Here is a 23,403-nt window from a genome sequence, read left to right on the forward strand (position 1 = left end):
TTGGCGAGGTATGCCTCGAGTACCTCCATCAGTGCCCCCGGTGCAGGGACCAAAGAGGGCTCAGCTGAGCTTGCCTCTCCCGCCAGAGACATGACAGCTGTGAGCGGGCAAACGCTGGCGGGACGTCCCTCTCAATGGGGAACGGTACCGCTGAGGCAGGGACACATGCATAGGTCCCAATGCAGGTTTTCCCTTAGACCGGGATAGCACAGGAGCCGGTGAGGGTGGCACCAGGAGTGTCAGGACTTCTTGAGCTAATTGAAGGGTTTCGGGCATTGATGGCACCTGAAGCTGGCTAGGACCTGCATCGCTATCTGGAATCACAGGCAAGGCATGGGATAGGCTGCACCATTCGACTTGTGCTGGGGCCCAACTTCCAGAGGGGCATATTGAACTGCCAGACACAGGTCTTAGCTTGCCCCTGCCCTTTCCTTTCCCTTGAAGGAGGAAGGATAGCATCCTCTCACAGTTTTTTTCAGCTTCTTCCCCAGAGCCACGGATGGAGATCAGTGCCGGCTCATGACCGGCACCAGGGGAGAACTGCACACAGAGGTGACAGTGCTTGGTGTGGAGTCAGACCGCTGCTCCAGTGCCTGAGTGCGTGCCGATTCCATTAGCAGCACTCTTAGATGGATACCGCACTCCTCCTTCATCCTAGATTTGAAGGACCTGTTACTTATGTGCCTTTTGCCTAAGCACCTGAGGCAGCTGGGTATGGGGATTGCTGAGGGGCATAGGGTGTTTGCAGTGATCACAGGGCTTAAAGCCTGGGGACTGGGGCATGCCCAGATCCCCAGCGGGGTGCCGTTTAGGACTAACGGAGCGTTCGAGAACTACTACTAAGGGTAACTAAGAAAACTAATATGTATAACTATTTTACAGGATTTCAAAGTTTGCAAGAACAGAAAAGGAATCAATGCTAGCCAAAGCAGCAGACAGTCCAGCACCATCACTGGCGATAAGAAGGAACTGAGGGTGGGTGGAGACGGCACCCCTTATACCAGAGCCAATCCCCTACAGATATTGCTGAGGGAAAAACTTCCAGCACTGGTGCATGTGGCGAGCACACACACCTAACATGGAATGGACATGAGCAAGCACTTGAAGAACAATGGGTTTGTTTGTTTTTTTGTTTTGTTTTAAAGCCAGGAATTTTTCAGGGACAATTGTTAAAAAAATGAAAACAAAGGGCTTTAGCAAAGAGATCGCTCATTCTCCATGCCCAGTCAATCTTTGGCTTCCATACTAAGAGTGTGGAGAAAGGTCTCGATTTTAATTATCTGAATATACGTTAAGCCAAAGTCATTATGATTGACTGGATTACTGTATTATAAACTAACCCCTTCACCCATGGCAATGATCCTCTATCATGTATTTGATTAAGCATTCAGATTTCACTCAAACTATTTCCTGAATCAGATAAAACTTGTACCCCCCACTTTTTGTGTGTGTGTGTTTGGGGTAAGGGCCACACTTTCTCTCACCTGCTGGAGCTTGCCTTTTAACAGAAATCTTGGAAGGGCCCCCAGGGCTAGCGAAAACCCACAACGAATCATTTCCTCTGTGTTCTGAAGTTCTGAAATATATTGCTGCAACAGTTCACCTAGAAAAATATAATTGCAAAGTGGAACCCAGCTACTGCATCATTACATTAACTAGGCTACTAGTAGAAGACCAGGGAGGCTGGATGAAGATTCTGTTAAATTCAATAACCCTAAAATGGAAGATATTCTGTTCTGTCAGAAAAAGTATTGATTTAACAAAAACTTTAAGAGTTGTCAGTTATAGTTCTCTGAATACTATTCGTGTAACAAAGTCAGTTTAGACTGATTTTTAACCCTGCTCTTTCCAATGAGTGACACAGGTTAAGTTTATGTAATATTAACGTTTCTGCGTATTTTGGTTTTTTATCTAAAACCAAGGGCTTAAACAGAACTTATAATAAAGCAGGACACTCAATGCAGGCACATAGGGACACGTTCTCTTATGCCCAACACAGCTGCAGTACCATAGATTCCAAGACCAGAAGGGACCACTGTGAACATCCAATCTGACTTCCTGTACAACATAGGACAGAGGACTTCCCTAAAATAATTCCTAGAACATATCTTTTAGAAAAACATCTAATCTTGATTTACCAATTGCCAGTGATGGGGAATCCACCAAACCCTTGGTAAGTTGTTCCAATGGTTAATTACTTTTACTTCTAAAAATGTATGCCTAATTTCCAGTTTAAATTTCTCTAGCTTCAACTTCCAGCTGCTGGATTGTATTATACCTTTCCTCTGGTAGCCTGAAGAGACTGTTATCAAATGTTTGTTTCCCATGTAGGTATTTATAAACTGTAATCAGATCACCCCTTAATCTTTTCTTTGTTAAGCTAAACAGATAGAGCTTCTTGAGCCTACCATTATAAGGCAAGTTTTCTAACCCTTTATTCATTTTCATGTCTCTTCTTTGAATCCTCTCCATGATTCTGTCACTGCTGCTCTGATCATAGTAACCATCTAGCCACAATTTGTGTTAGAGATTTTTTAAAATCCATAGGGCTTCCTTGAGGAATAGAGTACATTCAAGATGGAAATCCTCACCCTCCAGAACTCAGGATCTCTATACTGCAGTCTGAAGAGGCAGGGACAGTAGCCTGAATGTGGGTGCATCTTCTCATTCCTCTATTATCAAACTGAGCAGAGGAACTGGCTAGATTCTAGGAAAGGGAAGGAAAAAACCGACTTGGAGAAAAACAAGATCCAACCAGAGGGGGAAGTGACATGCAGATCAAAATGAGGATAGACTAAAAAAAAAAAAAAAAGAGAGAGAACAAAGAAAATGGAGATAGGGAAGAGAGGTATGTGGAACCTCTGTGTTTTTATTGCATGTTGTCCATGCATAAAGAATACCATGTACTGCACACAGCCTATTGCCACAATAAACTGTATGTGTAGGAAATGTGTTTCTTATTGTAGACATGGACCAAATGAGATGTTCTTGACTGACCAGATTTCAGCTACTGTCCCAAACTTTTTCTTAAATGAAGAGCAAAATATATGATCAAATAAAACCTGTGTAACTTGTAACTATGCACAACTAAAATACTTCTAAGAGTTGCAATTTACATAATCTCTTTTAAAAAAGAGTTAAGTCTCAAAAATAAGTAGCTTTACTAGATATATACTTTCTTTTTAGTGTTTGCAAGGGATACAGAAATCAGAATGGTTATGAAGATCGAAACAGTGAAGTTGCTACCTGTCATCTAAGGGTTAAATGATAAGGCAATATTTGCTAGAAGAAGATAGTTTGCCATAATACAATGCATTTAATCACAACTCATGACTCCATTCTGGTTTTTTTTTTTTTTTTTTTTTTTTTACATCCCCGTACAGTCAGCAGGTCTTAACTACTGTATCTCATCAGGAAACAGGAATCTAGCTACCTATTCAAGAGCTAGCACATTTTCATATAGACGTATTTATTATTTTAAAACCTTCCTAACCACAGGCCCATAATAGAGAGCCCTGAGGCCATATGCAGATACCATGCTTGCGTAGGCACTCAGTGACAACATCTCAGACAATGGGGTTGAAGTAGCATTGCTATGATTGATGTTCATTTCAAACGGACAGTCTTAGCCGAATGATAGAAAATTCAGAAGTGACAGAAAGCAAACTAGCAGCTATTTACTGATAACTGCTAAGCAGTAGTAATTACTCTACCTCCAGCAATGTGACATTACATGCCCCCTACGGATGTGTGTGCTTGGTAAAATAGCACAGCCCATGAAGTTTCTACAATTTTCATTAAACAGGACCTGAAACTACTGAGAGGAGATCAGAAGAGAAAAATCTCAAAAGTGAGCTGCAGGCATACAAGAGAAACAGAGTGAAAATAAAAACACAGAAGAAAGAAGAGATACAGCAGATGAGAAGTGAGAGTGCAGAGGAAAGAAAGTCGAAAATAAAAAGAAATGAAAGAAGTGATGTGATAGCAACATTGCAGGCTAATTAGGACTTCCTTGCTGTGAAAAAATTCAGATTTTGATCCACTAAAGTTTATGGTATTATTTAGCTACCACGCAGTCATGTAATACTGGCGCAATACATCAAAATCCCATTTGGTTAACCCCTCCATTGCTGCTTGGATTTAGGAATATCTATTATCATGGTACCTAATAGGAATATCTATTGTCATGGTACCCAGGCCTCAGTGGATACACTGTATGATATAGTCTCTGCCCACATAACTTCTTCAGGAATTCTGGGGAAGTTCCTAAAAATAGATTTCAGATCGTATGTACATGTTATGGGTAGTATAGAGAAAACGATAATTTCCACAGAAATATACAAAGCTCATCATACTGACATTTATTTTTAAAAAATGTTTACATTCTTGGTGCAATTTTTATCACCATGTGTATGGATGCCCAGAAAACCTTGGTAGACTACAGGTATTCCGATGCAGCTGCGCAGATGTAAGATCTACAATGTAGCCACTCTATGCCAACAGGAGAGAGCTCTCCTGTTGGCATAATTAGACCATAATGAGCGGCAGTAACTATATCAGCAGGAGAGTTATACTGATAAGTGTTAGTGTAGACACAGCCAGTGTAGGAACATCTCTTCCCCGAATGACATTACCTACATCTATGGAAGCACTCTTCCGTTGACTAAACCCCAAAGTAGACGCAGCTATGTCGGCATCGCTATGTTGGCTAGGGTGTATTTTTTTCACATCCCTGACCAATGCAACTATGTCAATATAACTTTTCAGAGTAGACCAGGCCTAAGTCATCTGCTGCCCTCTTACTTCACCATGTCCACACTCTCCTTTCTGATTTTGACACCCTTCTATCTTCTTCTCCACACAGTCCCCTACCCTCATCTACCAAGACTTCAACAACGTTTATATCCAGTCTGGCCTATTAGTTCTCCTTTTTTTGACCTTCAACATTCAAACTTCCCACTTTCCAAAATGATCAAAACACTCTACACTGTCATCAGTAAACATTACTCCTTCCTTAATCTATCAATTTCTGAGCCCTCTTTGACTACCACTTCCTCTCCTTCAACATTGCCCAAAAGACTCCATAAAAAACCAGTCAACTAATAATGAATTGTTTGAGGGGCAACAAAGTATATTTGACATGCATTTGTTTAACAAAAACAAAAGCCACAAAGTATATTTAATAACTGTACATTTCTTAAGTGCATCTCTCCTCTCTACTCTTTATATGCTGCTTGTATGTCCACTTAGATTGTATGCTCTTTGGGGAAAGGATGTATCTTCCTGTACAAGTGAGCAGTACAGCACATTCTGGGAACTACTGGAATGGAAAGAAATAATGAACTATGGTATTATAAATGTGATATAGGAATGACTAAGAAAATAAATATGGGGAAATATTCACATAATTCCTGTGCAAAATGTATGCAATTTCACTATCTCATTTAAATACAGGAATGTAAGAATTGCCATACTGGATAAGACCAGTGATCTATCTAGTCCAACAGCCTGTCTTTGATGATGGTCAACACCAGATGCTTCAGAGGATGGTGCAAGAAACCTCAGATTAGGCAACTATGGGATACTTTGCCCCCCACAATGAATGTCTCACCCAAATCCCTAAGAATAAGTGATTGGTTTAAACCCTAAAAGCATGAGGTTTTATATTAAACAAATTAAGCACTAACTATACCAACTCTGGTTAACCTTGTTAAACTTGCAAGTCGCCATTCCTTCTTTGAATCTTCCTACGTTTTTGGCCTCAACATCTTGTGGCAATGAGTTCCAAAGTCTAATTAAATGTTATGTGAAAAAGTGTTTCTTTTTATTAGTTTTGAATTTGCCATCTTTCAATTTCACAGAATGTCCCCTTATTCTTGTGGTCTGCAACAGAGAGAACAAAAGCTATCTGCCTTCTCTGTTCCAGTCATTATTTTGTACACTCATGTTCCCCTGTATTCACCTCCTTTCTAAAATGAACATTTCCACTCTTTTCAATCTCTCTTCATCTGGGAGTTTTTCAGAGCCCTTAATCACTTTCATTGCTCTTCTCTGACCCCCTTTAAAGTCCCTTGAATCACAAATAGTCACATTCCATCATTTCTTTTTAGAAAGATTATGACCAAAAAAAAAAAGAAGAGATGTAAACTAGTTCTTGGGTATCTATGCATCTCTCCCTGAACAGTAAATTATTGGTATTTCTAACCACCTTGGTTTAATTATTAAAAGTAAAATGTTCAAATTACATGGAATTAAATAGAAGAAAGAGTATTTTCAGGAGTGCACACAAATGATGAGCATGTATACTGAGAGCAGCAATTCAAAAAGTAAATACCCAAGACATAAACAACATTGTCCTATACACATGCAATCTTTTTCTTTCATCCCTCCAAGGCATTTTTCCACATGGAGCATAGGGATGGTGTATATTAATTATATAAATATGTACCTCCAATTAAGTGTACTTTAAAATGGTACAGAACTGGGCTGGGCCTTCAGAATTTGCTAATCCACTGTGGTGCTTTTTAAACAACCTATTTTGCCTCCTATGAATCTCTTCTACCTGGACAACCAACATGAATAATTAAAAGACATTTGTTAATGAAAACAGAGACAATACATATGAATCATTACCCTGAAGAGCTGGATTGGCTTCTCTCTGTTCATTGATGTAATATTCATTACACAATGCAGCAAGTGCAGAGACTGCAGCTTCCTGAAATAAAATTGTAAGCTTTAATAAAACTTATATTTGATATAATATTTCTCTAAATGTCTACTCTAATATAACTGTGTCCAGAGACAGGATAATGGATAAGAAAATAGAACTGAATTCTTTATATTAATCCTACCTATAATTATTCTTTATACTATTCCCTATAATTATTGAAATCAACTTTTTTATTTTGATTAAATCTCTTGTACATTATCCTGTAGGAGTATCTTTAAACCAGTGTATCCTTACAATTGTCGTGTTTTCTTAAGACAACATTATGAATTATATTGGACTATATAAATTCTATCCTAATAGATTATGCTGATTAAAATCTAAGAAATTATTACTGACTTCTGTGTACCATATTCTCAGTTCATTTTAGAGTTTTCTTCATGTACCTAGAAGTGTATGAAACAGGAATCTTTTTTCTCTATTTTATAATCTACATTATTTCCAAATTCATATGTAACAACTGTTTTTCCTCAAAAAAAATGTAAAATGAACTCAGAAATAACATCTAAGAAATTCTAAGGGGTATAAAATATTTAAAATCATGGAAACCAAATATACAGCACAGCTTTTTTTTTTTTTTTGATAGTCCCTCAACATGGTTACATAATTTCAGTTTAGAATGGTGATGGGGAGCAGTACTGTACACATCAACCTTCATACCTTTAGACGACTGATCTCTGTGACAGGTGCAGCAAACAATTCTAGCACAGACATTGCTTGAGAAATAAACGGCAACTTTTCTCATAAAATTCACAGTAGAGCTTCATTTTTCAGCCAATAAAATAGTGACGATCAACATAATAACATTGACAGCATATAAAAAGAAAAGCAGCATGTACTCTTCATTCCCTGTTAATAATAATGATACTTTCATAACAACATAGGTGTTCTCAACTGTGAATACGGACTGGTAAGAAAAGAGTTCTCTCTGTCATCTTGCAATTCTATCCAAAAAAATATTTGAGAAATGAAACAGATCAGGTAATATCTTTTCATTGGACTAACTTCTGTTGGTGGAAGGTACAAGCTTTCAAGCTTGAAAGCTTGTGCCTTCAGGTCAAGAAGAGCTCTGTGTATCCTGAAAGAGTGTAGCTTCCACCAAAAGAAGTTGGTCCAATAAAAATATATGACTTCACCTCCACTCTCTCAAGTATCCTGGACCCAAAACAGCTATAGCACTATAAACACCTGAAAAATATTCATCAGATTTGATCTCCATGCTGAGCCAGAGATTTTGAAGAAAATCGTATTTATTTTAATATTGCTGATTACTCTAAAACTCTGTATTAGGCAGGTATCTGGAAACATGAAAAATTATCTTCTCACCAATATGCAGCCATATCTTAGAGTCACATAAAATACCTGGATGTAAAAAAACATCGCTATTCACTGTTTACTTGCATGAAACTGCATTATATAAGTAAAGTAGATGTTCGCATGCCAGGAAAAAATATTAACACTCTGTCCTTGAAACATCTTTTTTTTTTTTTTTTAAATCAGGGGAAGGATACTCACCCAATAGGCAATATCTAACTAAGGTTAGCTTTAAAATCAAGGGGTTTGGTTCAAATTCTCTTGACTTAAGTCTATGATCAATTGTCTATGAGCTCAGTATCAATTTCCTGCAATAAATCACCTGTCAAACTGCTTGGCTACATCTCTACAGTTTCCACAGGTAAATCAAGAACTCCCAAATTTCTGCTTTTAGATTCTTCTCCGGTGATTTGGATACCTTCCTGTCTTCTCCTCCTCTCCTGAGTTTGTAAGTATTTAAAAAACTGGGCCACCAGTACCCATGCATTTTTGTAATTAAAAGGGGCTTTAGAAGGGTATTTTCTTAAGTTTGTCTATGGTTAGAAAAGTAGCCATGTGAAAAAACACAGTTACCTTTTCCGTAACTGATGTTCTTTGAGATGTGTTCCTCATGTCTGTTTCACAATAGGTGTGCGTGCTCGCCACGTGCACCAGTGCCGGAAATTTTTCCCCAGCAGTACCCACAGGGGAGTGCCCTAGTGACCCCTGGAGTGGCGTCTCCATGGCACAGTATAAGGGGCACTGCCCGCTCCCCCCATCCTCAGTTCCTTCTTGTGAGACAACTCTGACAGAGGGGAAGGAGGGTGGGATGCGGAATAGACATGAGCAACACATCTTGAAGAACACCAGTTACAGAAAAGGTAACTGTCTTTTCTTCTTCGAGTGATTGCTCATGTGTATTCCACAACAGGTGATTCCAAGCTATATCAGTTGGAGATGGGAAGGAGTTCACAAACTCTCGGCACGGAGAACGGCCCTGCTGAACTCAGCATCCTCCCTGGTCTGAGAGACAATCACATAATGCAAGGTGAACATGTGAACTGAAGACCACGTAGCAGCCCTACAAATGTCCTGAATGGGACATGGGCCAAAAAGGCAGCCAACGAAGCCTGCGCCCTAGTCGAGTGTGCCTTCACAATTGGTGGCAGAGGGATTCCTGCCAGGTCATAACAGGTACCGCTGCACGAGGTGATCCAGTTGGAGAGCCGCTGAGTGGAGATCAGCCAACCTTTCATGCGCTCGGCCGAGGTGATGAACAGTTGTGATGACTTTCTGAATGGCTTAGTCCGCTCCAGGTAAAAAAACCAGAGCCCATCTCACATCCAGCGTGTGGAGGCGGTGCTCCTCACTGGACGCATGGGGTTTGGGGCAGAGGATCGGCAGAAAAATGTCCTGACCCATGTGATAGGCGGAGACCACCTGAAGGGTGTGGGCGGAGCTGGACCTTATCTTTATGAAACACCATGTAAAGGGGCTTGGAGGTCAGGGCCCCGAGTTCTGAGACCCACCTAGCCGACATGACTGCAACCAGGAAGGCCACCTTCCACGAGAGGTATGACCAGGAGCACACAGCTAGCAGCTCAAACAGGGACCCTGTGAGATGGGCCAACACCAGGTTTAGGTCCCACTGCCGGACTGGGGGCCTAACATATGGGAAGAGATGATCCAACCCCTTGAGGAATGGGCCAGTCATAGCATGGAAGAATACCGCGTGGCCCTGCACTGGTGGATGGAAGGCCAATATGGCCACCAGGTGCACCTTGACTGATGAAGGCGCCAGGCCCTGGGCTCTGAGGTGAAGGAGGTAGCCCAGAATAAGCTGGATCGGGGTAGCCACTGGGGAAATGCCCCACTTGTCCACCCATCTGGAAAACCGAGACCACTTTTCCAAGTAGGCTTGGTGCCTGGAGGGGCACCTGCTTTCTAGGAGGACGCGCTGAACCCCTTCCAAGCATGTCTTTTCCTTCCTACCTAACCGTTGAGCAGCCATCCCGTGAGGTGGAGTGCCGCTACGTTGGGGTGGAAGAGACGGCCCTGGCCCTGGGAGAACAAGTGCAGGCGGGATGGCAACGGCCATGGCGGGGCGACTGCCAAACCCATGAGGGTCCCGTACCAATGCTGCCAGGGCCATGCCGGGGCAATCTGAAGGACACGGGCCTTGTCCGTCCTTATCTTTTCCAGGACCTTGCCGATCAGCGGGAACAGGGGGAAAAGGCACAGAGAAACTGGCTTGACCAGGACAGGAGAAAGGCATCGGAGATAGCATCCCGTCCCAGCCTGCCCCCCGGAGCAGAACTGGTGACAGCGCCAGTTCTGCCGAGTCACGAACAGGTCCACCTGGGGAGTTCCCCACACTTGCATAAGTCTGTGCACCACCTCTGGGTGGGGAGACCACTCGTGCTGAGAGGAGAAGTCCCTGCTCAAGCAATCCAGCCGCATGTTCCGGGCACCCAGCAGACGGAAGGCCTGTAGGCAGATGTTGTGGGCTATACAAAAGTCCCACAGCTTGAGGGCTTCGCGGCAGAGGATCGAGCCCCGCCTTGCCTGTTGATGTACAACATCAAGGCCGTGTTGTCTGTGAGGACCCTGACCACCCGGCCCTCCAGGTGTGAGTGGAAGGCCATGCACGCCAGCCGTACTGCCCTGAGCATCTTGACATTTATGTGGAGGGTCAGATCCTGAGCCGACCACAGGCCTGGGGTCTGAACGTTCCCCATGTGGGCCCCCCATCCCAGGTCCAACGCGTCGGACACCAGTTCCAGCGACGGGACATATTTCTCGTGGAGGACCACCACCATAGGGAGGTGATTACTGGCTCGGGCACTGTGAGGACTCTGTCCATCCTGTCCCTGGCCTGGGAGAACTCCGAGGCCAACCAGAGCTGGAGAGGCCTCATCCTGAGTCTGGTGTGACGGACCACATACGTGACCCAAGAGCTGGAGGCACGCTCTGGCTATTGTCACCAGAAACCTTGTGACCACGTCGATGAGCCCATTCAGGGTCTCGAACTTGTCCGGTGGGAGGGAGGCTCTGGCTGACAATGTGTCCAGGACTGCCCCGATAAACTATGCGTTGTACTGGGAGTAACGTGGACTTGGTAGTGTTTACCAACAGGCCCAAAGTGGTGCACGTGGAAAGAAGGAGCGCCACGTGATCCTACACCTGCGACTGGGAGCTGCCCTTGACCAACCAGTCTTCCAGATAGGGGAAGATCTGGACCCTCCCGCACCTGAGGTAGGTTGCCACCACTGACATATATTTCATGAATACCCTGGAGGCAGCGGACAGGCCAAACGGGAGGACCATATATTGCTAGTGTTCCTCCCCAACCATGAAACGGAGGAAGCATCTGTGCCCCTCAAATATATGAATGTGGAAGTACGCATCCTGCAGATTCAGGGCAGTGTACCAGTCCCCGGGATCCAGGGAGGGGATGATGGAGGCCAGGGAGACCATGCAGAACTTGAGCTTCACCATGTACTGATTAAAGCCTCACAGGTCCAAGATGGGCCTGAGCCCCCCTTTGGCCTTCGAGATAAGGAAATAGCGGGAGTAGTACCCCTTGCCTTTGAACTCCCACAGTTCCGCTTCCACCGCTCCTAGGCCCAGGAGCCGCCCCACCTCCTACTTGAGCAGAGCCTTGTGTGAGGGGTGCCCCAGGAGGAATGGGGGTGGCGGGTGGTTGGGCCTGGAGGAAGTAAACTGGAGGGCGTAGCCCCGGGAGATGGTGTTGAAGACCCATCGGTCCAAGGTCAGCCACGACCACTCCAGGGGGAAAGCACACGACAAACTGGAGAAGGGAAACTTTATTGAGGATGGATCCCTGATAAGAACTGGCAGGACGCCCCCGGGCGTCCCGTCAAAACCGCCTGTTTCCTGCTTGCTTGCCCTTGGAGGACCCAGGCTGGGGGGCAGGCCAAGACTGCCTCTATGGGTGCCTTTACAGTCCCATGACTTCTTATATGCGGTCTCGTATTTTGAATGGGTGGCCTGAGCAGGAGTCTGCTGCAGCTTGAACTTTGGTTTAGCTGGAGCTGGAACACAGAAACCCAAAGTCTGGAGAGTCATGCGGGAGTCTTTCAGGCCATGCAGCTTTGTATCCATTTGTTCCACAAACAGAGCTTTGCCGTCAACCGGGAGGTCCTGCAGGGAGGTCTGCGCCTCGCTGGACAGCCCAGAGAGCAGGAGCCGTGACGCCCTTCTCATGGACACCGCAGAGGCCATGTCCGCTGCATCCGAAGCTGCCTGCAGGGTTGCCCTGACAGCCGCTGTGCCCTCCTCCACCAGCACTTTGAACTCCTTCCTGTCGTGCTCCTGGAGGGAGTCCTCGAACTTGGGCAGGGAGCCCCACAGATTGAACTCATACTGGCCCAGGAAAGCCTGGTAGCTTGCCACCTGTAACTGGAAGCTCAAGGACAAATACATTTTTCTTCCAAATGAGTCCGGCCTCCTTGAATCTTTATTTTTCAGGGTAGGAGCTAGTTGACCCTGACATTCCCTGTGTTTGACCAACTCGACCACCAAGGAGTTAGGAGCAGGGTGGGGGTATTCATGCCCCTTGGCAGGCACAAAATACTTGCATTCCGCTCTCTTAGAGATAGGGGCCAATGAGGCATTTGCCACAGGGCATTTGAAATTTTTGCCACCCCTTCGTGGAGAGGCAAAGCCACCCTGCCCAGTGCCGAGGAGGACAGTACATTAAACAGGGACTCTGAGGGCTCCTCCATCTCCTCTGCTTGGATGTGGAGGCTTGATGCCACCCTTTTTAAGAGTTGGTGGTGGGCCCTAAAGTCCTCCTGCAGGACATAGGGAGGAGGAGCCATAATCGCTTCATCTGGGGAGGGTGAGGAGGCTGACACAGTACGGTGCGTGTCCACCGGCACCAGAGGGTCCACCACCTGGTTGGGCCCAGTGCCAAGGATGTACGTCCCACTGACTCCTTCCTCAGAGGTCTGGAGAGGGAGGCTAGTGGTCCTTCTGAGGCTCCAGCCACCGAATGAGCCCCAACCGGGGGCTGCGTCGGGGACCACAGTGCCCACTGGTAACATTGGGCCGGCCATGGGGCCCGGTGCCACTGCTCCTGCTGTGGCACCAGTGGAGCCAGCTGTTTGGCCTGGCTGGCCTGGCCCATCGATGGACTACAACGAAGGGAGGCTGGGCTGACATACGACCTGCCACTGTCCCTGGACTGGGAGGAGCGGCAGCACCGGGAGCAATGCTGACCACGGGACTGCAATCTCGACGCAGAGGACCGGTAATGTCGGTAACAGCTGCTCCGCAATCAGCTCCAGTGGGCAGACCCGCGACGGCAAGATGCCAGCGATAGACGTCCAGGGCTGCAAAAGTGGTGCCATGGCAGGGTCCTGGAGCGCGACAACAAACCAGAACGACATCAATGTTTGTGCCATGACCGACTGCGATAGCCCCTCCGAGATGAGGGCCTTTGGCATCGTCTGCCTCGGTCCCGCCGGTGTTTGCTCCTCGAGGCAGAGCGGTGCCAAGAGTCTCGATCAGATGGAACCCAGCTAGACAGCCTGGTAGGAATTGAGGGCGATCCACGTGGACTTTGCCCTGAATGGATACCGGGCAGCGAACGGTGTTGGGAACATTCCCTCGACCAAGAGTGGTACCGAGCCGGGGTGACTGTGGAGATCCCAGCGGCGGCTTGCCTCTGGAACGTGGGGCCAACATCAGCGGTGCCCCTGGTATCAGCAGGGACATAACGTCCCAGGCCACCTGCAGGGCCTCCAGTGTGGAGGGCATCCGGACATCCGGGAAGGCCAGCTCCAAATGCGCTGGGCTACTCCACTCAACTTGAGTCGGAGGCCTAGAGGCTGGGTCTAGCCTCTGTCCCGGGTTTACTCCGGTGCCACGGCGAAGAAGGCCTCTTCCTAGCCTTCTTGGCATGCCCCGTGGACGGGGAGCAGTGCCGACGGTGCCGAAGGGTCGCTGCGCACCAACACCACAGTGCCCGGTGCTGACTCGGAGCCGCACACTGCATAGATCACCTACAAGTGTCGCACAACTTAAAACCCAGGGCACAGGGCATGCCCCGGCCCGGGTGCTCTAGCTAAACTAAACTAAACTACACTAAACAACTAATTAACTACAGGTATCAGACACTGAACGAACAAGCAGTTTGGGGCATGAGCTACAGCAAAGCTGGAGCAGAGCAGTTCCAAAGCACCTTCACTGGCGGCAAGAAGGAACTGAGGGGAGGGAGGGGGAGTGCACAGCGCTCCTTATACCATGCCATGGAGGCACCATTCCAGGGGTCGCTAGGGCACTCCCCTATGGGTACTGCTAGGGCAAAAACTTCCGGCACCGGTGCACATGGTGAGCATGCACACCTATTGTGGAATACACATGAGCAATCACTCGAAGAAGAATGCTACCTTCTACTCAACGTAACGTGTGTGGTTTGAGTTATATTTGCTTGCTTTACTGACAAAAAACTGTTTTTTATTCAAGTTAGCACTATGAAGTCAACAAAACCATGTTCCAGCAAGCTGGATATTATTCTGCTTCACACATCAGTAACATTTTTAGAATGATGTTAGAGGTAGAAGGAATATAGCTGGATTTTTACATCTCTGAGTTGGTAGTCCTGGTAAATTGGACAATCACATTAAATCTGATTTGAAAAGGTCACCAGAAGAGGATAATTGTGGCAGTTTTTACAGGAATTCCCTGAGGACCCTCCCCCATAATTCCCCAGTCAGAAAACTTTATTCTATACATAGCATAGATAAAGCAATCTCAAACCAGAGTCTCCTGGTATTAAGATGGAAAGACAAGTCTAGTGAAATGTCATCCTTTCTTCAATCATTGGGAAAGCAGGGCAGAAAGTTCAACACATACTGTTTATAACTGTACGCATAACAACATTGCATTAAACTGCCACTACCGTAATGAAAATTAAGACATACAAAATAAAACAGCAGGAAAGCCAAAGTGAAGCCCCTTAAATAAAATAAGCAAAGCAAGATAACTTCAAAGGCAATCATCAAATGGCAGATAGGTAGGAGACATCCGCTTGAAGCAATACTGTCAGTAACTGCCATTGTTAGCTCATGAGCTCTCTTCAAATGTGCTAATAAGAATACCTTACAATATCAACTCTCAAAGGTGGAAAGTATCACTCAAAAGATGATTTTTGGAATGTTGGAGTCTGGATCATTACAAGAAAGGAACTCCTTTAGCCAACTTAAGAGATGAACCTTCAGGAATCTCTCATATCCCTCAGGAAAAGAAAACGAACCTTTCACAAGGCAAAACACACAGACCAATTAAGAGCCTACAAAAGAGTTGTCTGTTTAAGTGTGCATGCAAACAAATACAATACACAGAGTATTAAGAGAAAAGGAGACTGGAGAACCACAGAATAAATCATCATGAAGGGTGAAATTTTACAAAAGTAAAAATGATACTGCTTGGTTTTAAAGTTCCGAAAACATTTCTGATAAATTCCACACAAGGCAATCCAGACAGTCAGGTTACTGAATTCAGAATTCCAAAAAGGACAAAACCATTTGGTCTTACTAGTCCTTTCAGCTCCACTGTTAATTTCTGTTTTTTTAAAACCATTAGTTCTCCTATCTCACATCAGGAAGTGAGAACTTCTAGTATAACAAAGGCTACAACACTGCTGAGAGCAACAAGGAAAATATATCATCAGGAATCTTTGCCTTCAGAGTATTTGTTTAATAAAGCCAAAGAGGACAGAATTACTGTACCTTTATTTGCTGTCTTGCAGTGCTTGAAATAAGAGGCAGACTTCTTAAACTGTCATTTATCAACCATTGCCAGCCATCTAGAGCAGTAGAAAAGATATTCAGTATAATTTTAGTGACATAGTCTTAGGTATATTGACATCTATTTATAGTGGTCAGCAATTAATTAAAACTACTTATTTTTTGTTGCTCTTTCTAAAATAACTAAAGGTGTGAATTACAATGAATGTAGCTATTTTGTTTCAATTCACTGAATAAACAAGCCATAGGGCTCAGTGTTCTTCTCCTGGGCCTGTAATGAGAGGAAGGGATAGGAAGAAACAATTTATAACAACTTATTCAGGACAGATGCTGTTAAGGGTCCAGCCCTTCTCAGGCCAGGTCTACACTACAATTTACTTTGGGATAACTTACGTCATTCAAAGGTGTGAATAAGCAGCAACCACCCACCCCGAGCAGCATAAGTTACACCACCTAAGCGCTGGTCTGGAGAGTGCTATGTCAATGGGAGAGCTTTTCTCACCAAAATAGCCACCACCTCTCACAGAGGTAGATTTATTATGCTGACAAGAGAACTCTCTCCCACTGGCATAGAGTGTCTTCATCAGACATGCTACATTGATGCAGCTGTGCCGATGTAACGCTTCTAATGTACACTAGCCCTCAGTCAAAAACAGTCGTCATGATGAAGGAGTTCATAGGTGGGGAGTACAAAAACAGGGCATTTCATCAGGAACCCTCTATTTGAAGAAAAAATAATAAATGTTACTGACCAACCCTTAATCAGCAGAAATGCTGAAAAGGAGACACTTATTTTCCCACTGCTAAATTTTATGATTTTCAGAAACTTTTTGACAACTTTAAGAGAAAGAGGCTTGTTTGGGGGTGACACAAACAAAAATTTTCTTAGTACACTGCTAAATGCAATATTTTCAACCACAGATTTGTGTACCTTTTTGAGATTTGTTAACCTACCCTAACTCACTAACATCTTGTTATCAAAACGTAGTTTCCTAGGATAACATCACTGGCTAGTACTATGTAACCTTAGAGAATTATAATTAGAATTATGACATAACATAAGGCCACTGAAAGTATCACATACCGATTATGGGATCCTCTCTAAATGGCATTTTTGAAAGTGACAACTTTTCAATTAAAGTGCAGACTGGGGGAGAAAAAAAGGCAATTAGATCATTTCTGAAAATACTAACTTGCAATAATTTTGACAAAATGCAGTCATACCAGTACTGATGTAATATATGTGGTTATAAAAGAGTGTATTTAAAACAGAAGAGCAAAAAATGTTGCAAATAGAAATATTCTAACATTATAGCTCAAAAATAAATATGCAACAAGGAAACTGAAATGGAATGATGCTTGTGGTTCCAACATCAAAAAAGAACTTACGCTACAGTAACTTCAGTCTTTCCAGATGTGGTAGTCCCACTGTAAGGTACTTAGGCATGTGAGTTCAGATTTTATTTTTAATAGCTGTCTCTGTTGGGGCCGTAAATGCATCCTGTGCCTCCTCATGCTCCCATGCAAGGACAAAGGGTGGAGTGGCCAAGAACCTCCCATAGTTCTCTAACAACTCAAAGCCCATCTTGGTTGAAGACTCCAAAATGTGGGGACTGGAGGACAAGTAATGGGATCTATGCTGACTACAATATCTCAGAGAAGCACAGTTACTGTAGGGTAAGTAACCATTCTTTCTTCTTTGAATGTGTGTCAGTGTGGACTTCATTGTAGGTGACTGGCAAGCAGTATTCCTATAGGACAGTGGGAATGAATGAGGAGTTTCAGTTTTATCAGTACTGCTCTCCCAAAACTGGCATCCAACCTATCCACTAAAACCAAGGAGCAATGTTTGATGAAGGCCAAGAGGATTACTCTACATAGCCACCTTATAGATTTCTGATAGACATGCCTGAAGCAGGCAGAAGAAGATGTTGCTTGTGCTCTGGTGGAGGGAGCACTTGATGTTCAGTGGGAGAGGGACAGAAGCCTGCTAGTATCATGGCAAGACTTACTGTGTTATCCATTTCCATAGCTTTTGTGATGAGTGGTTAGATCTCTAGAACACCTGACTAGGGCTAAAAGTAGATAGGGGGAAAAAATCTGAATGGATTCATCCTCTCACTGTAATCTAATGTGTGTAATTTCTTTTCCCCCATTGCCAAACATGGCTCCAAGAAGACGACAGGCAGGCTGATTAACTGGTTTAGGTAAAATTCTGAGACAACTTTAGGAACGAGCTTCAGGTGAGGTCTCAGCAGCACCTTGTTCCAATGTCATATAGCAAGGTTCAGCCGTAAGTGCCTGAAGCTCCCTCACTCTTCTGGCTGAAGTGATAGCCACAAGGATGATCACCTTTCAGAGTGAAGTGATGCAAGGGGCATTCTGATAGAGGTTCAAATTGGGGCTCCATGAAATTCTAGAGTACTACTGAGGTCCCAGGCAGGGGTGGGTTCTCAGACTGGTGGCTTAAAATTTGGCAACATTGGGTGAGAGAAGACCAAACACAATTGCACAGGTGCATGCCAAGCTGAAATTGCTGTGACATGGATCTTAATCCATGTTGAACAAAAGGCCAGCCTGCTATAAGTGCAATCAGTAGTCAAAGTGGACTTCCCATATCAAGAACCTCTTCCATTTAAAAGAATAAGTTTTCCTGCCCTGTTTCAAGATTTCCTGGACCTGTAGGGAGCAGTCCTGGTCCAAGGTACTAAACACCAAACAGCCACATCTTCAAGTGCAATGACTTCAAGTCTGGATGAAGCATCTGGCCATAGTGCATAATAAGATCAGTTCCAGGTGGTTTGGGAGCTCTTTGAATAGCAGTGCCATAGGATAATGCCTCAGATCCAGCTCTGGTGCCAGATGCCACCTCAATACCAATGAAGTCTCCTTCACTACACTACCCTGATTAATTTCCAAAGTGGTTCTACCCTGTGCACTGAATGAGGTAGGGGTCCTGTGCAAAAAAAAAAAAAAAAAAAAGTGATCATATAATTAGATATGGTCATAATGCATATGGATACCAGGGGCCAAATTTAAGATTGCATCGACAACCTGAATACTGGCATTTCTTAACTTCTGAATACTTGACTTTGCAACTTTAATGTTCTTTTAGTGTGGGTGGGTGGGATGTGCACGAGAGAGATCTTGTATATACAATGTTGATATTGCAATAAAACAATGTAATGCTGAGAGATGCAAAAGTTGAGGTAAATAGAGTAAATTAACTAACATATATTTGATATTTTAATTCAATGAAAATAGCACCAGCCAGCTAACATGCAGAGGGACACCTACCAGCTGGTCTCATTAGTTCACCTCCTAAACCCCTGAAAAATAGAAACAAAAAAGGTATTATTTTCAGATGACCAATTACTGTATACAATTAGGTATGCTGCTTACTAGAACACAAGAAGTTTTCAGATGAAAAGTATCCACAGAAGTTCAACAAGTAACACTCAAGTCTTCCCAAGATTAAGTTTGTAATCCTTCCAATCTTATGTTTGACCAACTCTCAAACAGCACTGTACCATCTACTGCCTTAATTCACTACAAAATTCTCTATACAAAACCTTATTGTACACTCCATCTTTTCTTTCCAAAGAACACAGACCTAATTTCTCTAATCCTATTTGAAAAATAAAAGGCACTCAGGATCATGCTTTTTTTTCTGATAGCCTCACTTTAAATGTACTATGGCCCTGTGGAATTTACCACAGGATTTTTCAGTCACAAAATCTGTCACCATCCTAGAGTCTTTCCACTTGAGAAGCAATTGTTTGAAAAACTTTCCAAAAGATATTAGAACTTTATTCTCTAGTTTATTCTTTTATAACAGAGCATAAAGCTTCAAAGCCTCTTTGTAATAGAAAAACAAAGTTTAAAGCTTTAGAATACAGATACATGCCTTCTACATTCTACATAGGATGGATTTTTGGAAGAGCTCTCCTACAATATACCACTCAACACAATTACACTGGTAGTCCAGGCAATGCAGACCTGCCAAGCCTACAGGTTTTCCCATAAGTTATGGATTTGCAGACCTTTCTATGGGGAAATCTGCTATTTCTCATAACGCCTACCTCTAAGGAAGGGCAATCAATTCATTATTAAGCATTTCACTAAACTGACACAAAGTATCAACCTACTTTTATTTTAAGTGTTACTGTAGTGTTGGCACTTCCTTCTCTCCCCCCGCCCCCCCCCCAAAAACCCACACACACTATCTGCAAATTTCATGACTTACCTGAACGTGCTTCCTTCAAGGTTTATAGATCAAATTCAGACCTTAAACAGACTGCTGCTGTACCAGTTTCCATTAACCAACTACTTTCCATACAATTCTGGAGCCTTAAAATGCTAACTCAGTTCTACAGAAAGTGACTTTTTAATAGGAGCTCAATGTAATTCAATTAAATTCACACACTGGGGTAGGAAATCCCTTGCAGGAGAGTTGGAATGGTAAAGCTCCCAGATCTCAGAGCTAATATTTATTTGAACATGAATGTTTACTTCCACTTTATTTAGACCCCGATTAGAACCAAGTAACAGTACTTTGTTTTTAATTTACATGCAAATTCAAATTACTTTCACAGAATTATTTTTAAAGTCTTAATTTTGAAAGAAGTTAGGAATCTCCTTTTCAAATTACAAGGATAATGTTACATGGAGTATTTTAGAACTGAACAGCTTCTATGGCATCATAAGCAGCAAGTGTTATTCAGGTGTCTGAATACATTCAATCTGGAAGTTTTCCAGAAAGCCAAGAACCTCTGCTGACATACAGTATTCCATATTAGCAGTAGTCTTGGATTAATGGTGATTTACATGGTCTTTGTTTAATGGAAACTATTAAACAAGTCCTGCCATGTTTTCACAACACCAGAATCCCAAGTAGTATGCTTCCCCCTTCCCAAAATTTAAAACACTGCTATCTGACTTCCAACTTTAGGTGCACGTATACACAATATCAAAACAGTTCATACTTTCATTATATAAAGCGACTGCTCACTGATATTCATATTTTTTGCTGATTCCGTTTTGACTTTAGGCTACATTGTTAATGAACATCTATGTGGAAAAGAATTTACACTCTTTTCTTCAGGTGTTACACATATTAGAATTTCTTCAGAGAAGTTTGCAGCTCACCTATTTGCTAACAGACCTAGAGTGCCAACTGAGGATAATTAAACATACTTAAATAATAAGTATTAAAACATTAGTAGCATTCTCATGTGCACAAATTCTTCAAGTGGTACAAAAACACTACCAATATATATATGATGGTCACCATTACCTAAAAAATATAAGTATAAACATAAATGTACTATACTGAAAAATGTTAAGAGACTTATCAAGCCAGATTAAGACTGGAATCAAGCTTGGACATTTTAGCTCTGAAGTGTTATTTACAGAATAGGCAGAACAAATCTGACAATTAGAAATGCAGACAGTAACTACTTTGATATGAATCTCTTAAAACATAGGTTCATCACAAAAATAAATTATATACATTCAGCTTCTTAAGGGACTTTGTCCACTCCAAATAGAATTACAGGAATATTTTAAGGTTTAGTTTATACATTACAGGACTGCAGAAATACAAATCAGTGTGATCAATAATATTTTCAGTGATCATGTCATCTGTATAAAATATTTCAAACTGAGGTGGAGGGAAAGTAGTTTTCAGTGGTCAGAATAGCTTAGAATCTGATGGATTTGTTATGCTCATCTTCAAATGATGTGGAAACTAAATTACGCTCAACGAACACAGAGCCAACCAAAGGTCACTGAATCATAGACCTGGATTTGGATCATAGGGAAAAAAAAAACACTTTTTTTTTCCTGTAGACACGAGGCTATGGGTGAAATCCTGACTCTACTGAAGTCAATAGTAATTTTGAAAATGATGTAAACAAAGAGTCCTCACTTTTTGCCTCCTTTTCAGAAATCTGACAAAAAAAATAGGTTTCCCTGAACACAAAGAAGATGAGAACTAGCTGATCTATATGCTAGTAGAGGGACCTACCTTTCATTGCTACTAAATCTATTTGCAATCAGTCTTCCTTCTAGCAACCACTGAAGTCTCATTAGACATTACCCTATTTCAAAACTTGAAGGCTGATATAAAATACTTTGCTTGTAGATATAAAATACATCACCACCATCTCAATATCAGTTTAAACAAAAAGTAGTTCTGGAAGACATAAGAAAGAACCAGTGTTGCTGGGTGTAAAATTATTTGAAAATTATTTGGATTTGTGGGAATTGAAAGAGCAATCTTTTCGCAAGACTGGAATTTGTCTCCCACTAAGTTTATATGCCTCAGAGTCTTTCACTGGGATGCATGCCAAGAGACATGCTTGCCCTGAAACTACTGAGATTTCAAAGACCTTTGAGGTTGTTAACAATGAGGCAAGCTTATTATCCTTAGCCTGGTACTTGCTGATACCTGCAGGCTGTCTTACCCTCTCAACAAGAAATATCCTAGACTTTTCATTGCAAGCACAGAGCTTTTGCAACACTTGAGCCATGTCTAGGAGGGTTGTTAGGGAAAAAAGGGTGGGATCTGGAATACTTGATTTGGAAGTTTTGTCACCCCAGTAATCAGAGCCATGATACATACTTATATTTCAACTCATTGCAAAACAGCTGTGCTTGATCAACCAGTTCTTAAAAGTTAGGCAAGTCATCACATTTTGTTGCATAAGGATGCTGCAACAACAGCTGAACACATTAGTTAACACATAAGGAACGATCCCAACACAGAACATGATAGTCTAAACTCAAAGTTCCATGTTTACCATATTACAAATGTGAAATACCTTCTTATATATGTAGCCATCTACAACATACAGACAGTCTCTGAATTCAAAGCAAAACAACATGCAGTATGTGGCAACAAATAACTCAAGGAAGTGGGAGTTGCTCTTCACTAAAATGGTTAATGGTGGCCAGATACTTAACACAATTAATATTAACAAGGAGGAAGAAATGCAAGCCAAAATGGGGAAAGAACAGGTTAAATTATATATAGATAAGATAGATGTATTCAAGTAGACAGAGCCTGATGAAATTCATCCTAGGGTACTTAAGGAACTAGTTAAGGCAATCTCAGAACCATTATCAATTATCTTTGAAAACTTATGGAAGATGGGTAAGGCTCCAAAGGACTGGACAAAAGTCAAACATAGTACCTATCTTTAAAAAAGGGAACAAAGAGGACCCAGAGAATTATAGACCAGTCAGCCTAACTTCAATACCCAGAAAGATGCTGGAACAAATTTTTCAACAATGAAGTAAGCACCTAAAGGATAATAAGGTTGTAAGGAATAACCAACATGGATTTCTCAAGAACAAATCATGCCAAACCAACCTAATTTCCTTCTTTGACAGAGTTACTGGCCTAGCAGAAATGGGGAAAGCATGATATATCTTGATTTCTGTAAGACTTTTGACACAATCCATGTGACATTCTCATAAGCAAACTAGGAAATGTGGTTAGATGAAATTACTATAAGGTGGGTGCACAAGTGGTTGAAAGACTGTACTCAAAAAGAGTAATCATTAGTTTGCTGTCAAACTGGGAGGGCATATCTAGTGGGGTCC

The 23,403-nt window shown here is 42.8% G+C and overlaps 1 protein-coding gene across 8 annotated transcripts in view; it reads right to left on the reverse strand.

The window, feature by feature from the left end:
* The window catches only part of TBCD (tubulin folding cofactor D), a 248,552-nt gene that overhangs the window by 70,849 nt on the left and 154,300 nt on the right, over window positions 1-23,403 (reverse strand). For all 8 annotated transcript variants that reach the window (XM_039501345.1, XM_039501338.1, XM_039501339.1 and 5 more), the window contains exons 24-28: window positions 19,093-19,124; window positions 16,880-16,942; window positions 15,778-15,854; window positions 6,634-6,715; window positions 1,485-1,603 (exon numbers count right to left, since the gene is read on the reverse strand). In XM_039501345.1, coding sequence (XP_039357279.1) covers window positions 1,485-1,603; window positions 6,634-6,715; window positions 15,778-15,854; window positions 16,880-16,942; window positions 19,093-19,124 — 373 coding nt within the window. The remainder of the gene's footprint in view (window positions 1-1,484; window positions 1,604-6,633; window positions 6,716-15,777; window positions 15,855-16,879; window positions 16,943-19,092; window positions 19,125-23,403) is intronic.

This window comes from Mauremys reevesii, linkage group 15 (genome assembly GCF_016161935.1).
Source record: "Mauremys reevesii isolate NIE-2019 linkage group 15, ASM1616193v1, whole genome shotgun sequence".
Taxonomy (NCBI): domain Eukaryota; kingdom Metazoa; phylum Chordata; order Testudines; family Geoemydidae; genus Mauremys; species Mauremys reevesii.